General features: G+C 44.4%; 1 protein-coding gene and 1 long non-coding RNA gene across 18 annotated transcripts in view; one reads left to right on the plus strand and one right to left on the minus strand.

Annotated features, from left to right (window-relative positions):
- Positions 1–1,746, minus strand: part of CHCHD6 (coiled-coil-helix-coiled-coil-helix domain containing 6) — a 238,431-nt gene extending 236,685 nt beyond the window's left edge. For 15 of the 17 annotated variants that reach the window (XM_074033226.1, XM_015446310.3, XM_005547894.4 and 12 more), the window contains exon 1: positions 1,562–1,746. In XM_074033226.1, the coding sequence (XP_073889327.1) occupies positions 1,562–1,648 (87 nt within the window). In that variant the 5' untranslated portion in view covers positions 1,649–1,746. Of the gene's footprint in view, positions 1–1,332; positions 1,504–1,561 lie in introns of those variants that run through there. The other 2 variants (XM_065539101.1, XM_065539100.1) reach the window with 1 other exon arrangement.
- On the plus strand, positions 892–13,571 carry LOC135969392 (uncharacterized). The gene is made up of 2 exons (XR_010584625.2): positions 892–1,032; positions 11,552–13,571. It is a non-coding gene; the product is annotated as an uncharacterized lncRNA (long non-coding RNA).
- Positions 13,572–15,198: the final 1,627 nt, after the last annotated feature.

A 15,198-nucleotide genomic window follows, 5' to 3' on the forward strand; every position in this document is an offset into this window, starting at 1 on the left:
TATACAACACCTAGAAAGCACCAAATGTGCCAAGTACTCTGCTAGGCTAAGAAGAGAGGCCTCCTCAAAGCACTCTCTCTGTGTGTTTCCTTAACACTTTCACAGACATCATCTTATCCTAGGCAGTACATAGGATACATACACATCATTTTTTTTTAAACGTGGCCATTGAGGCTCAAAAGAGATTTTTACCCATTAGGTCACACAGCTAATGAGCACCTGCAAGACGTCCTAAAGTCTGTCTTTCTAAGCCACCTCCCTAATTCCTCCTTAACTAATTCACCTGTAACCAGCTCTGTGCATTTCATTTAATCTTGGTCCCCTTTACTGGGTTCACTCATCTCTCCACAGTTACTTACAAAGCACCTGCAGGTGTAGACACAGGTGTAGGAAGAGGCTGAGCACAGCAACATGCCCCGGAATTGGCTTGTTTCAATCCCAGTTCTCCCACTTACTATTTACATGACCTTGGATCAGTTTCTTCACCTCTCAGTGCCTTAGTTCTCCTTAATCTTTAATAATGGGCTAAACAGGGCTGTTGAAAATTAAATCAGTTACTTATACAGGGTTTAGTCCAACGCATGGCCCCTACCCTGCAATAAGGGCTGCTTTTATTCTTCTGGGTTCTGGGGACAGTCTTCAATCAGACAGGAACCTTAGCCTCAACAAGCTTACACTCTAGCGGTAAATGCAATAAACAAGTAAACAATTACCAATAAAAGTGGTCATTGTGATGAGTGCGATGAAAATAATAAATGTGTGACGGGGGGGTAGGAGGCTACTTCAGATTGGGTGATCAGGGAAGGATTCTCAGGGGATATCTGAACAACAAGAATTACAAGAAGGAGCGGGATTTAAGGAGAGCTGAAGGAGAGAGAACAGCGGGTGCACAGACCCTGTGCTGAGCCAGCGGCACCCTCCAGGAAAACACGGCGGTCCTGAGGCTGGGGACTACGTGCGGTTGCCACGCGAGGGAAATGGCCCGAGATGCAGTCCCAGAGGTCGGCGGGCACCGGCCAGCTTTGGAACCAGGTAAGGCAATATCCAAGCGCGCTAGGAACCCACTGGAGGGTTTCAGGCAGGGAAGGGGATCGTATCTGAGCTATGGTTCTTCCAGCGCCCCGCAGATGTGCTGTGGAGAACAGACCGGCGGGGAAGAGCTGAGTCCCCAGGCAAAGCCCAGGTGGGAGGCACCGCGTACCCAGAACTGAACGCGCGCACCTGAGGGGACACTGGCTGGGAGGCCGGGCGCAAATTCAAGAAACGTAAAAACTAAGCCGACCGGAGCCAGGACGTGGCCAGGGCGTCCCTCGCGTCCCAGGGGCCTCGCACCTGTCCCGTTCTCCACTCCTCCCTCTTTGAAGCCGGTGTCGCGAAGCTACAAGGCTGCCAGCCTCGGGCTCGCGTCTCGGTGCAGCCTCTTCCTGGCCTGAGCCCCAGGAGTCTCCCAAGCCCCACGTCCCTCACGCGTGGAAGAAGCATTGGCCCCGCGCTCCGCCCCGCACCTCCCCCGCCCGCCCGCGGCCTCCACGCCCGCCCCGGCCCAGGCGGCGTCGCTCACCCGGACACCCTGCAGCACCCGGACCCGCTCCTCCTCGTCCACTCCGAAGGACACCCTACGGCCCTCGCTGCTCTCCGTGCTCCCCATGGCGAGCTGCTGGAGGGCGGGGAGCCACTAGACCCGGACCCGGCTCCAGAGCAACCGAGCCAACAACGCTTTCCAGGACTCGCGCGGCCGAGGCACACGCCAACAAAACCACGTCCTATTGGTCGCTGCCGGAGGCTTCACCAATCGGGTGGCGCTGAGTCGCGGTGCCTTGTGGGGGTTGCAGTCCTTCCGTCTGGAGGGGTGGGGGCGTGGCGGTCTGCGCCTGCCAGAGTGCGTTAGGCTGTGGCTGAAGGTGTGTACCGGCGGAGGCCCTGGAGTGGCGGCCTGGGTTCAGGACAGGGTCATGTTCTCGCTTTGGGAGCCCACACTTGAGGGAGAGCCAACGGTGATGTTCTAAGGCCAGGAGACGCCGAGAAGGCCATGGCGCTCATCTGGAGGCGAATTTCTGAGGGTTCACCGCTTCATTCATTCAGCATACACGTGAAGAGCATGACAGCGCCGCTCAAGAAAGCGAGTGTCCTGCCCTTGAGAGGTTTACAGTGCAAGGGGGGGAAACAAGTGAAAAGCCAAACACGCACGCAAGGAAACTGACGGTGATACACAGAAAACTGCATGGTGATGCCACGAGTGAAATGAACAGAAGGAGGCCTCTTTTAATTTCAGCGGTCAGAGCAACTTCTGAGGCAGAAGCTTTGAACTGAGCCCAAGGGAGAGTAGGATTTATGTAGAAGGTAGGGAAAGAGGTTTTCTGGGAGCCTCAGGCAGGAAAAGAGAAAGAGGGGCCATCCCATGGCTGGAAAGTGAGAAGAGAGCAGAGGAGCGGTGAAGAACCAAATCATGTCGGGTCTTGTGAGGCAGGATCTGAGTGTGGGTGCCGCGGGAGGACAGGGAATGGTCCTAAGCCTTTAGGAGGCATTGCCCAAGGAGTGTACATACCATGTGTGGAATGCAGTGTGCCAGGCATTGTGTGTAGGCTTCTTACACAGGACCCTATGTGTAAGGGAGCACACAGACGGTTGCCAGTCAGACACTGCTACCTTCAACTAAGCCCCTTTTTGTTCCTCTGAGTTGCTGAATGGCTTTGATTTGCAAAAGTGCGCCTGAAGCCGAGCTGAGGAAAACTAGATGGCTACATGAAAAAGGCAAAAAGTATTTGGAGCTCCTATTGGCAACCTGGATGGAGTGGGGTGTGCCAATAAAGTATTTTGAATGAAACTAGCAGATACTTTTGTTCCTAAAGATTCCATGGTCACACCAGCTCTGGGATGTTTACTGGCTTTTTCACCCTCAGCTATTCTCAATCTCAGAGCCTTACTGCTCTCTCTCAATCATTCTCTCCTCCTCACCCCTTTCTTACCAGGGATTAGGAAGTGGGAAAATGGGGAAATGGTCAAAGGGTACAAACTTTAGTTATAAGATGAACAAGTTCTGGCCAGGCACAGTGGCTCATGCCTGTAATCCCAGAACTTTGAGAGACTGAGGCAGGCAGATCATTCGAGTTCAGGAGTTTGAGACCAGCCTGATCAACATAATGAAACCCCATGTCTACTAAAAATACAAAAAAAAAATTAGTCAGGGGTGGTGGCACGTGCCTGTAATCCCAACTACTTGAAAGGCTGAGCAGGAGAATTGCTTGAACTTGGGAGGCGGAGGTTCCAGTGAGTGGGACCTCACCACTGCACTCCAGCCCTGGTGACAGAGCAAGACTGCAACTCAAAAAAAAAAAAAAAGATGGACAAGTTCTGAGGATCGAGTGCACGGCATAGATGGTGAAGGATGTGTTAATTTCATTGTGATAAGCATTATACAATGTGTATGTATATCAAACCATCACATTGTATACCTTAAATATATATAATCTTCATCAATTACTTTTTTTTTTTTTTTTGAGACAGAGTCTCACTCTGTCACCCAGGTTGGAGTGAACTGGCGTAATCTCCACTCAGTGCAAGCTCCGCCCCCTGGGTTCATGCCATTCTCCTGCCTCAGCCTCCCGAGTAGCTGGGACTACAGGTGCCCGCCACCACGCCTAGCTAAATTTTTTTTGTATTTTTAGTAGAGACGGGGTTTCACCATGTTCGCCAGGATGGTCTCGATCTCCCGATCTTGTGATCCGCCTGCCTTGGCCTCCCAAAGTGCTAATTAAATTTTTTTTTTTGAGACATGGTCTCACTCTGTTGCCCAGGCTGGAGTGCAGTGGCACGAATATGGCTCACAGCAGCTTCGACCTCCTGGGTTCAAGCAATCCTCCTGCCTCTCAGGACTATAGGTACATGCCACCACACATGGCATATATATATGTGTGTATGTGTGTGTATATATATGTGTGTGTATATATATGTATATGTATATGAGACTGGGTCTCGCTATGTTGCCCAGGCTGGTCTCGAACTCCTGGGCTCAAGCAACCCTCCCACCTTGGTCTCCCAAAGTGCTGGGATTACAGGGGTGAGCCACTGCACCTGGCCATGGGTCCCGACAGCCACCGAGTATTCAGAGGGCCATCAAGACATCTGTGCTGAGCTAATTCAGCAAAACGAGTGAGAGCCAAAGGTGACCATGAGACTCTGTGTGGCCTCACTCCCACTGTGAAGAATCCTTGGGGAGTCTTGGAATTTCACAGACTTACAGCAGCATAGGTGAGCCTCATGACAACCAATATGTTCTTTATCCCCACTTCACAGATCAGAAAACTGAGGAGCAAACAGGTGAAGACAATGCAACATTATTGATCCATAGTAGGAGGAGGATAAAGGCAGTGGCAAGGGAAGTGAAGGAAAGGAGGGGAAGGGCAGCAGAGCTTTTTGAGGACCTTCCTTGTGCCAGGCTTCAGGGCACAAACACACATGATTTTCATGCAGTTAATCTAGAACCAATTAATTGAGTCCTCAGAATCATCCTGGAGTTTTATTACCCTGTTCTAAGGCCCAAAAAACTGAGGCCCTGGGGAGGGAAGGTGTTGTGACAGGTTTGCTCGTGGCTACCTGGCACCCAGTTTTCCCTTCCCTACAACAGAACCCCAATTTCCTGGGTGCAGGCATGTGCCCAATTAGAAAAAATTGCCTCCTAGGCTCCCAGTAGTCAGATGTGGGACAACTTGAACATCAAGAAGAATAGAAAGAGTAATGGCTTATAGCACATTTAATTGTTTTAAATCCATTAGCCTATTCTAGTGAGAGGGAGGAAGAGAGGGAGAGAGTGACAGAGAGAATGGGAAAGAGAGTAGGGAGATTCTTCTTTGCAAAAAAATGCCAGCTAACCAGTACAGCAGGAATTTGATATTTTTTAAATTGCCATTTTTCCACCTTCAGAGGATTAACTAAATGAGGCAAAAATTGTCAAAGGATACTAAAGTCATTGAGTGGAAAAATTGTTGGGGAACAGGCTATTCACCCAATGTACTGGGATTACCTTGGCCTCCCAAAGTGTTCGGATCACAGGCATGAGCCATCATACCTGGCCACAGAGCCCAACAGCCACTGAGTATTCAGAGGGCCACGAAGACATCTGTGCTGATTTTTTCCTGCAGCAAAGGAAATTGGGGTTCTGTTGCAGGGAAGTGGGAACTGGGTGCTAGGCAGCCATGAGTGGACCTGTCACAACACCTTCCCTCCTACCCAACCACAGATTTATTTATTACAAAGGGAAAACCTATTACAATGATGACACCTGGAAGTCACTACCTTAACCAAATGACCAAATTTAGCATCTCAAATAGTGGGACCATTTGGCACAATGTCCCTCCCCAAGTGATACAACAAGGAACACAAAACATCTCCCGTGTATTCTCGTCAAAAGTGTAACCTGAATCTAATGGCGAGGACACAGTCAGACAAACCCAGAAACATCCTAGGAAACAACTGGCCTGGACTCTTCCAAAAGGTCAATGTCATAGAAAACAAAACCAAAAAAAAAAAAAAAAAAGATAGCTTAAAAAAGACGAAGGAGGCCAGGAGAAGTGGCTCACACCTGTAATCCCAAAACTTTGGGAGGCCAAGGTGGCAGGATCACTTGGGGCCAGGAGTTCAAGACTAGCCTGGGCAACATAGCAAGATCCCATCTCTAAAAAAATAAAGTTTTTTTAATTAGCTGGGTGTGGTGGTGTGTGCCTGTAGTCTGAGCTACTCTGAAGGCTGAGGTGAGAGGAGTACTTGAGCCTAGGAAGTCAAGGCTACAGTGGGCCGTAATTAGACCACTGCACTCCAGGCTAGGTGACACAGTGAGACCCTGTCTCTAAAAAATAAAATAACAAAATAATAAAACATTTTAAAAAGAGACGAAGGAAGCATAGCACTGAAATGCATCAGTGAATCCTAATTGGATCCTGAACTAAAACAACAACAGCAATAACAGGAAAGCTATCAAAAGATACTTAGGTTTTTTGGGAATGCTTTATATATGGAATAGTGTCCTAGATGATACTGTAGAATTAATGTTCATCTTCTTGTTCTTGGGAAATGCATGCTGAAATATTTAGGAGTGGAGTGCCATAATGTTTACAAGTTACACTCAAATGGTGTGGAAGAGAAATATTAACATTAGGTGACTGTATCTTAGAATCCACTACATTATTATTTCACTGTTTTATGTATGTGAAAATTTTTAGAACAAAAAAGAGGAAGGAAAAAAAGCTTTCCTCAAAGCTGGAAGTGACCACGTGACCCAGCTCTTCGGCAGGACAGCACGGTGCTTATGTGGGATGAGGTACAAGGCTGAGTTCTGCCTTTTTCTAGACTAGCCCCTCAGGCAATTTGTGGATTCTCTCTGCACCTCAGTTTTCTGAAGGATGTGAGAATGCTGCTGACATTACCTGGAGTATTTGTCCAGAGAGCTTGGTACTAAGGGATCTCATTCAGCAACAGCCGTTGTCATCAAAGACTTTGTTTTTGGAATGAATACTTTGGCAACCAATACGGAGGGTGTACTGGAGGAGGCAGTTGTGTGAGGTGCCTTGTCTTAAATTGGGTTCTTCAGAAGCAAACAACAAGAGAAGGACTGGTGAAGTGGAAAAGTAATTTGCTTTGTCCATGTTAAAAGCCAAAAGGGGGCCAGGCATGGTGGCTCATGCCTGAAATCCCAGCACTTTGAGAGGCCGAGGTAAGCGAATCACTTGAGGTCAGGAATTCGAGACTAGACTGGCCAACATAGCAAAACCCCATCTCTACTAAAAATACAAAAATTAGCTGGGCATGGTAGTGCTTGCCTGTAGTCTCAGGAGGCTGAGACAGGAGAATTTCTTTAACCCAGGAGGCAGAGGTTATAGTGAGCCGAGATCACACTACTGCACTCCAGCCTAGGTACAGAATGAGACTCTGTCTCAAAAAAAGAAAAAGTCAATAGGGGGCTTTCCTCGCAAGATCAGAAACAGGGGTGTCTGCCTTCTCCACTTCTGTTCAACATTGCACTGGAGGTTCTAGCTAGGGCAGTTAGACAAGAAAGTGAAATAAAAATCTTCCAGATTCAAATAGAAGAGGTAAAACTATCTCTATTTGCATGTGATATGATTTTGTATGTAGAAAATCCTTAAGAGATTCACAGACAGACAGACAGACACACACACACACACACACACACATTTTAGTAGTGCTAATAAGCAAGTTGAGCGAGATTGAGGGTAAGAGATACAAAAATCAGTTCTATTTTATGCACTGGCAATGAGCAATTAAAAAATGAAATTCGGAAACCCCCCCCTTACAATAGCTTCAAAAAGAATTTTACCAAAGAACTACAAGATTTTTTCCCTGAAAACTGCAAAACACTGTTGCCTGGGCAGGAGGATGGAAACTGATAGGAAAATGACTGAGGGATGTTTGTGAGGGATAAAAATGTTCCCTATTCTGATTAGGGTAGTGGCTATGGTGTCTACATTTATCAATATTCTTCAAGCTGTACACTTAGCATCTATGCATTTTGTCAATACCAGCCTGGGCAACATAGCAAGACCCCATCTCTACAAGAAAAAATTTAAAAATTAAAAAGACACATAGACCAATGGAACAGAATAGGGAACTCTGAAATAAAACTGCACACTTACAACCAGCTGATCTTCAACAAAATCAACAAAAATAAACATCAGGGAAAGGACTTTCTAGTAAATAAATAGTGCTGGGGAAACTGCTGTGAAAATGGGAGAACTGTATGCAGAAGAATGAAACTGGACCCCTACCTCTCAACCACATACAAAAATTAACTCAAAATGGATTAAAAACTTAAATATAAGACCCCAAACTATCAAAATCCTAGAAGAAAATCTAGAAAATACTCTTCTGGACATCAGCCTAGGGAAAGAATTTAAAGAATTTATGACTAAGTCCTCAAAAGCAAATGCAACAAAAACAAATTAACAATTGGGACCTAATTAAAGAGCTTCTGCAGAGCAAAAGAAACTATCAACAGAGTATACAGACAACCTACAGAATGGGAGAAAATATTTGCAAATTATGCATTCAACAAAGGACTGATATCCAGAATCTGTAAGGAACTTAAATCAACAAGAAAAAAAATAACCCCATTAAAAAGTAGGCAAAGGATATGAACAGACACTTCTCAAAAGACACACATGCAGCCAACAAGCATATGAAAAAATGTTCAACATAACTATCAGAGAAATGCAAATCACAGCCACAGTGAGATACCATCTCACACCAGTCAAAATGGCTACTATTTAAAAAAAGAACAGATGTTGGGGAGGTTGTGGAGAAAATTGTAAGGGAATTCTTACACACTGCAAGTGTAAATGTAAATTAGTTCAGCCCCTGTGGAGAGCAGTTTGGAGATTCCTCAATGAACTAAAAATAGAAATACCATTTGATCCAGCATTCCCATTATTGGGTATATACCCAAAGGAATATAAATTGTTCTACCAAAAAGACACTTGCATGTGTATGTTTATCGCAGCATAGTCACAGTAGCAAATACATGAAATCAACCCACATGCCCATCAACAGCAGACTGGATAAAGAATATGTGGAACATAAACAGCATGGAATACTACACAGCCATAAAAAAGAATGAAATCATGCCCTTTGCAGCAACATGGATGCAGCTGGAGGCTGTTATCCTAAGCAAATTAATGCAGAAACAGAAAACCAAATATCACATATTCTCACTTATAAGTGGGAGCTAAACATCAGGTACACATGGATGTAAAGATTGGAACAATAGACACGGGGGAAAGGGGGCAAGAACTGGAAAACTCCTTATTGGGACCATGTTCATTATCTGGGTGACAGTATCAAGAGAAGCCCAAAACTCAGCATCATGCAGTATACTCTTAACAAATCTGCCTGTGTACCTCCTGAATCTAAAATAACGTTTAAAAAACTTAAAAAATTAAAATATTAGCCAGGCATGGTGGCTTCACACCTGTAGTCTCAGCTATCAAGAGGCTGAGGAGGAAGGATCACTTGAGCCCAGGAGACCAAAGCTGCAGTAGCAGTGGCTATGATTGGGCCACTGCACTCCAGCCTGGATGACAGAGCATGGCACTATCTCTTTAAAAAAAAAAGGGTGGCTGGGGGGAAGGTATAAAACATGTTTGGGATTTGACACCATCATGTTTTATTTCTCACTTAGGCAAAATGTGGATGGAGGGGGCTAGGTAATCCTGGCTAACAGAGGTTCCGCAGTGCCAGAACTGCGCTACCTGGAACATGTAGCTTCTGAGGGCAGGTCAGCAGAGTTGAGTGAGCCTCCCAGACTACAGCTTTGAGCACCAGCTTTCCCAGCCTGGATAACCCAGCACTTCCCTCCATATTCCCCTGGCCAGAGCTGGCCACATGGCCCCACCCAACTGCAAGGCTGAGCAGTGCTGTCTTCCCTCAATAGGAAGAAAGAGGAAACCAACTCATAAGCACTGATAATATCACACACAACTGATGAAAACAACTCATTGATCCCTTATTGTTTTCTGAGAAGGTCCCTATAAGAAAAACATGTTGATAATAACCAAGACATTCCTCACACTGAAAGAGTACAGAGAAACTAAACCACAGTTTATTTCATAAGCAGTTGTGTCTTGATGATGGCATATACATGTCTTTTGCTATACAATAACTAGAGTCCATGCATCTTCTGCCTTAGGAAGGTGTTTCCTGGGTGCTAAAGGTCTTTCAGCAATGCTGGCATGCATTTACCTTAGAAGGCAAATTATTTGTGCTGCTCTTCACTTCTCATTTTTTTCATTTCACTGTTTACCAATAATGTTACCAGAAAAAAAGGGTCTTGATCCAGATCCCAAGAGAGAATTCTTGGATCTTGCACAGGAAGGAATTTAAGGCGAGTCTCAAAGTTCAGTGAAGGAAGCAAGTTCATTGAAAGCTACTCCATTACAGAGCAGAGCGTCCTTAGAAAGCAAGTGGAGGAACGTACAGTCTTGTTTTACGTTTTTCTTATATAGGGGTCTTATCTATGCAAAGACTAAATTAAGCTGTGACTACGTGAGAGTGAGCAGACAGCATGACGAAGTTGATTTAAAGACAACTCTCTTTGACATTTCAGTGTGTGCGTCCATCAAAGAATAGTTATATTAACTGGAAAGCATATATGGTTATGGGTATGGGGATAACTGGACTCTCCATTGTTGTAGGAGTGTCCTTGCAGGGATCTTTAGGCTGTTTCCTCAACCATAAGCATCTTAGGGCCGTGGGTCATGACTAGCAAGGAATGTGTCTTGTTAGTCAAGATGGAGCTGAACTTAAAATGGCATTGCTCTGACTCTCCTAGGCTCCTGCTTTCCTAACAATAACAGCTCCCTGTAGGCTAAAGTTTGCAAACTGCTGTTGAGAAATGGAGCCTTGATGGGAAGGGAAGATGCTCACATGTAGGCAGGAGGAGCTCCCTGGAAGGTCAGGTCCTGGGGCCGCTGGGGAGGAGTGGCTGAAGGAGCAGGTCCTAGTGGTGGTGCAGAGCATCTCCTGACTTTCTACAACTCTTTTCCTTTCTGAACCTCAGGTGCCTCAGCTGTAGGATGGGGTTGACTTGAGCCCCTTGTTCCCACCCTCCTCAGACCTGAAGAAGAAGAACAGCTGGGTCTGGGAGTGTTTGTCCTGTTGAGACTGTTCAGGCTAGCCACTGAGGATTTTGTTGAATTGGTTGCAAGCTAGATGGATTTTCCAAGGTGTGGGTGAGGAGTGAGTAGAGGAAGACCCAGCATATTGGAGGAGTGGGGCTTAGAGTGAAGGAAAGAGAAGAGACAGAAACTGGGTGGGGAGAGAAAATCTGGGAAAGGAGGTTTTGGTTAAAAGTAGCAGTGGTGTCTTCTGATATCACCTGTGACACCAAATACATGTCATTTTCCCCATACCACCAAGTTCTCCAATTCTCTGACACCAGCTAGGTGTCCTAGAGATCAGTCCAGCTCTGACACCAACTCTTGGAGTCAGTGCAGGCCTCACAGGTGAAGGGCTCAATCACATAAGACTGCTCCCCACTTCAGATGCTGGCCACAAATGGGGTGCCAAGGCTGACAACCAGTTCAGTGGTTCCCACCATCCCCGCCCCCGGCCCTCAGGTTTGATAATCACTGGAACTACTGACAGAACTCAGGAAAGTGCTCTACTCACTGTTAAAGTTTCTTATCAAGGACACAATTGAACAGCCAAGTGAAGAGGTATGTAAGTTGAGGTCTGGAAGGGTCCAAATGCAGGAGCCTCTGTTTGCTTTCTCTGATGTAAGAATAGCTACTCCTGCTTGCTTTTGGCGTCCATTTGCATGGAATGTCTTTTTCCACCCCTTTACCTTAAACTTATGTGAGTTCTTATGTGTTAGGTGAGTCTCCTGAAGGCAGCAGATGGTGAATTCTTATCCGTTCTGCAGTTCTGTATCTTTTAAGTAGAGCATTTAGACCATTTACATTTAACGTTAGTATTGAGATGTGAGAGGTACTTTTTCTATTTGTTGCTTGTATACCTTGTTTTTTTTAATTGTATTTTTGTTTTATAGGTCCTGTGAAATGTATGCTTTAAAGAGGTTCTGTTTCGATGTGTTCCCAGGATTTGTTTCAAGATTTAGAGCTCCTTTGAGCAGCTCTTGTAAAAAAAAAAAAAAAAAAAAAAAAAAACAAACCCAACAAATAAACATCCAGGACCAGATGGATTCACAGCTGAATTCTACCAGACATTCAAAGAAGAATTAGTATCAATCCTATTGACACTATTCCACAAGATAGAGAAAGAGGAAATCCTCCCTAAATAATTCTGTGAAACCAGTATCACCCTAATACGCAAACCAGGAAAGGGCATAACCAAAAAAGAAAACTATAGACCAATATCCCTGAGGAACATAGATGCAAAAGTCCTTAACAAAATACTCTAACTGAATCCAACAGCATATCAAAAAGATAATCCACCATGATCAAGTGGGTTTCATACCAGGGATGCAGGGATGGTTTAACATATGCAAGTCAATAAATGTGATACACCACATAAACAGAATTAAAAACAAAAATCACGTGATCATCTCAATAGATGCAGAAAAAACATTTGACAAAATCCAGCATCCTTTATGATTAAAACTCCCAGCAAAATCACCATACAAGGGACATATCTCAATGTAATAAAAGCCATCTATGACCAACCCACAGCCAACATAACACTGACTGGGGAAAAGTTGAAAGTTCCTCTGAGAACTGGAATAAGACAAGGATGCCCACTCTTACCACTTCTCTTCAGCATAGCATTGGAACTCCTATCCAGAGCAATCGACAAGAGAAAGAAATAAAGGGCATCCAAACTGGTAAAGAGGAAGTCAAGCTGTTTTTGTTTGCTGATGATATGATCATTTACCTAGAAAACCCTAAAGACTCTTCCAGAATGCTCCTAAGACTGATAGAAGAATTCAGCAAAGTTTCTGGGTGCAAAATTAATGTACACAGGTCAGTAGCTCTTCTGTACACCAACAGCAACCAAGCTGAGAATCAAATCAAGAACTCAACCCCTATTACAATAGCTGCAAAAAAATTAAAATGCTGGCTGGGAGCGGTGGCTCATGCCTGTAATCCCAGCACTTTGGGAGGCTGAGGCAGGCGGATCACGAGGTCAGGAGATTGAGACCATCCTGGTTAACATGGTGAAACCCCATCTCTACTAAAAATACAAAAAATTAGCTGGGCATGGTGGCACACGCCTGTAGTCCCAGCTATTCAGGAGGCTGAGGCAGGAGAATCACTTGAACCCAGGAGGTGGATGTTGCAGTGAGCTGAGATCACGCCACTGCATTCCAGCCTGGGTGACAGAGTGAGATTCCATCTTAAAAAAAAAAAAAAAACAAACTTAGGAATATACCTAACCTATCTAACCCAGGAGATGGAAGACCTCTATAAGGAAAACTACAAAACACTGCTGAAATAAATCATAGACAACACAAATGGAAACACACCCCATGCTCATGGATGGGTAGAATCAATATTGTGAAAATACCATACCCATACTGCCAAAAACAATCTACAAATTCAACTCAATTCCCATCAAAATACCACCACCATTCTTCACAGACTAGAAAAAAATCCTAAAATTCATATGCAACCAAAAAAGAGCCTGCGTAGCCAAAGCAAGACTAAGCAAAAGGAACAAATCTGGAGACATCACATTACCTGATTTCAAACTATACTATAATGGCATGGTATTGGTATAAAAATAGGCACACAGACCAATGGAACCAGAAATAACCCCAAACACTTACAGCCAACTGATCTTCAACAAAGCAAACAAAAACCTAAAGTGGGGAAAGGACACTCTATTGAACAAATGGTGCTGGGATAATTGGCAAGCTACACGTAGGAGAATGAAACTGGATCCTTGTCTCTCACTTTGTGCAAAAATCAGTTCAAGATGGATCAAGGACTTAAATCTGAAACCTGAAACTATAAAATTCTACAAGATAACATTGGAAAAACCCTTCTGGACATTGGCTTAGGCAAGGATTTCATGACCAAGAACCTAAAAGCAAATGCAATAAAAACAAAGATAAATAGCTGGGACTTAATTAAATTAAAGAGTTTTTGCACAGCAAAAGGAACAGTCAGCAGAGTAAATAGACAAACCACAGAGTGGGAGAAAATCTTCACAATCTATATATCTGACAAAGGACTAATATCCAGAATCTGCAACAAACTCAAACAAATTAGCAAGAAAAACAACCCGTCAAAAAGTGGGCTAAGGACATGAATAGACAATTCTCAAAAGAAGATACACAAATGGCCAAGAAATGTATGAAAAAATTCTCCACATCATTGATAATCAGGGAAATGCAAATCAAAACCACAATGTGATACCACCTTACGCCTGCAAGAATGACAATAATCAAAAAATAATAATAGATGTTGGTGTGACTGCAGTGAACAGGAAACACTTCTACACTGCTGGTGGGAACGTAAACTAGTACAGCCACTATAGAAAACAGCATGGAGATTCCTGAAAGAACTAAAAGTAGAACTACTATTGATCCAGCAATCCCACTACCAGATATCTACCCAGAGGAAAAGAAGTCATTATATAAAAAAGATACTTGCATATGCAAGTCTATTGCAGCACAATTCGCAATTGCAAAAATGTGCAACCAACCCAAATGCCCATCAATCAACAAGTGGATAAAGAAATTGTGATATTATATAAATATATATGTGATGGAATACTACTCAGTCATAAAAAGGAATGAATTAATGGCATTTACAGAGACCTGGATAAGATTGGAGACTATTATTCTAAGTGAAGCAACTCAGGAATGGAAAACCAAACATCGTATGTTCTCACTCATAAGTGGGAGCTAAGCTATGAGGATGCAAAGGCATGAGAGTGGCACAATGGACTTTGGGGACTCAGGGGGAAATGGTGGGAAGGGGGTGAGGGATAACATATTGCAAATTGTGTGCAGGTATACTGCTTGGGTGATGGTGTGCCAAAACCTCATGAATCACCACTAAAAAACTTATGTAATCAAACACCACCTGTTCCCCAATAACCTATGGAAATAAAAATTTAAAAAGAAATAAAAAAAAAAAGAAAAAGAAATACGACTCCTGGTGTCGAAGTGGGGTGTGGTAGGAGGTGTAATGGGGGCAGATCCCTCATGAAGGGCTTGGTACCCTCCCTGTGGTAATAAGTTCTTACTCTATTGGTTCATGCAATAGCTGGTTATTCAAAAGAGTTGAGCACCTCCTCCTCTCTCTCCTGCTTCCTCTCTTGCTATGTGACACCTGCTCCCCTTTGCCTCCGCCTTGAGTGGAAGCTTCCTGAGGCCTCCCCAGAAGCAGATAGTGGTGCTATGCTTCCTGTACAGACTGCATAACCATAAGCCAAATAAGCCTCTTTATAAATTACCCAGTTTCAGGTATTCCTTTATAGCAACAGAAAGGACTAATGCAATCCCCTCTTTCATCTCTATGTAATCTTCAATAAAAGGTTTGCCTGAGTCATCAGTGCTTTTGAGTTGGATTAGGCCTAAATGGACTTCCCCAAATTATCCCTGGACCATTGTCAAGAACCTCTTTGTTAGGGAAAAGTGGGCTAATGGGGTAAAGGAGAGGGGGAACCTGAGGGAGGATATGACAGGGACCAGACTGCTAGGAGCACGGGATGTAGTGGGGATTATGG

Source organism: Macaca fascicularis, chromosome 2 (assembly GCF_037993035.2).
Source record: "Macaca fascicularis isolate 582-1 chromosome 2, T2T-MFA8v1.1".
Lineage (NCBI taxonomy): Eukaryota > Metazoa > Chordata > Mammalia > Primates > Cercopithecidae > Macaca > Macaca fascicularis.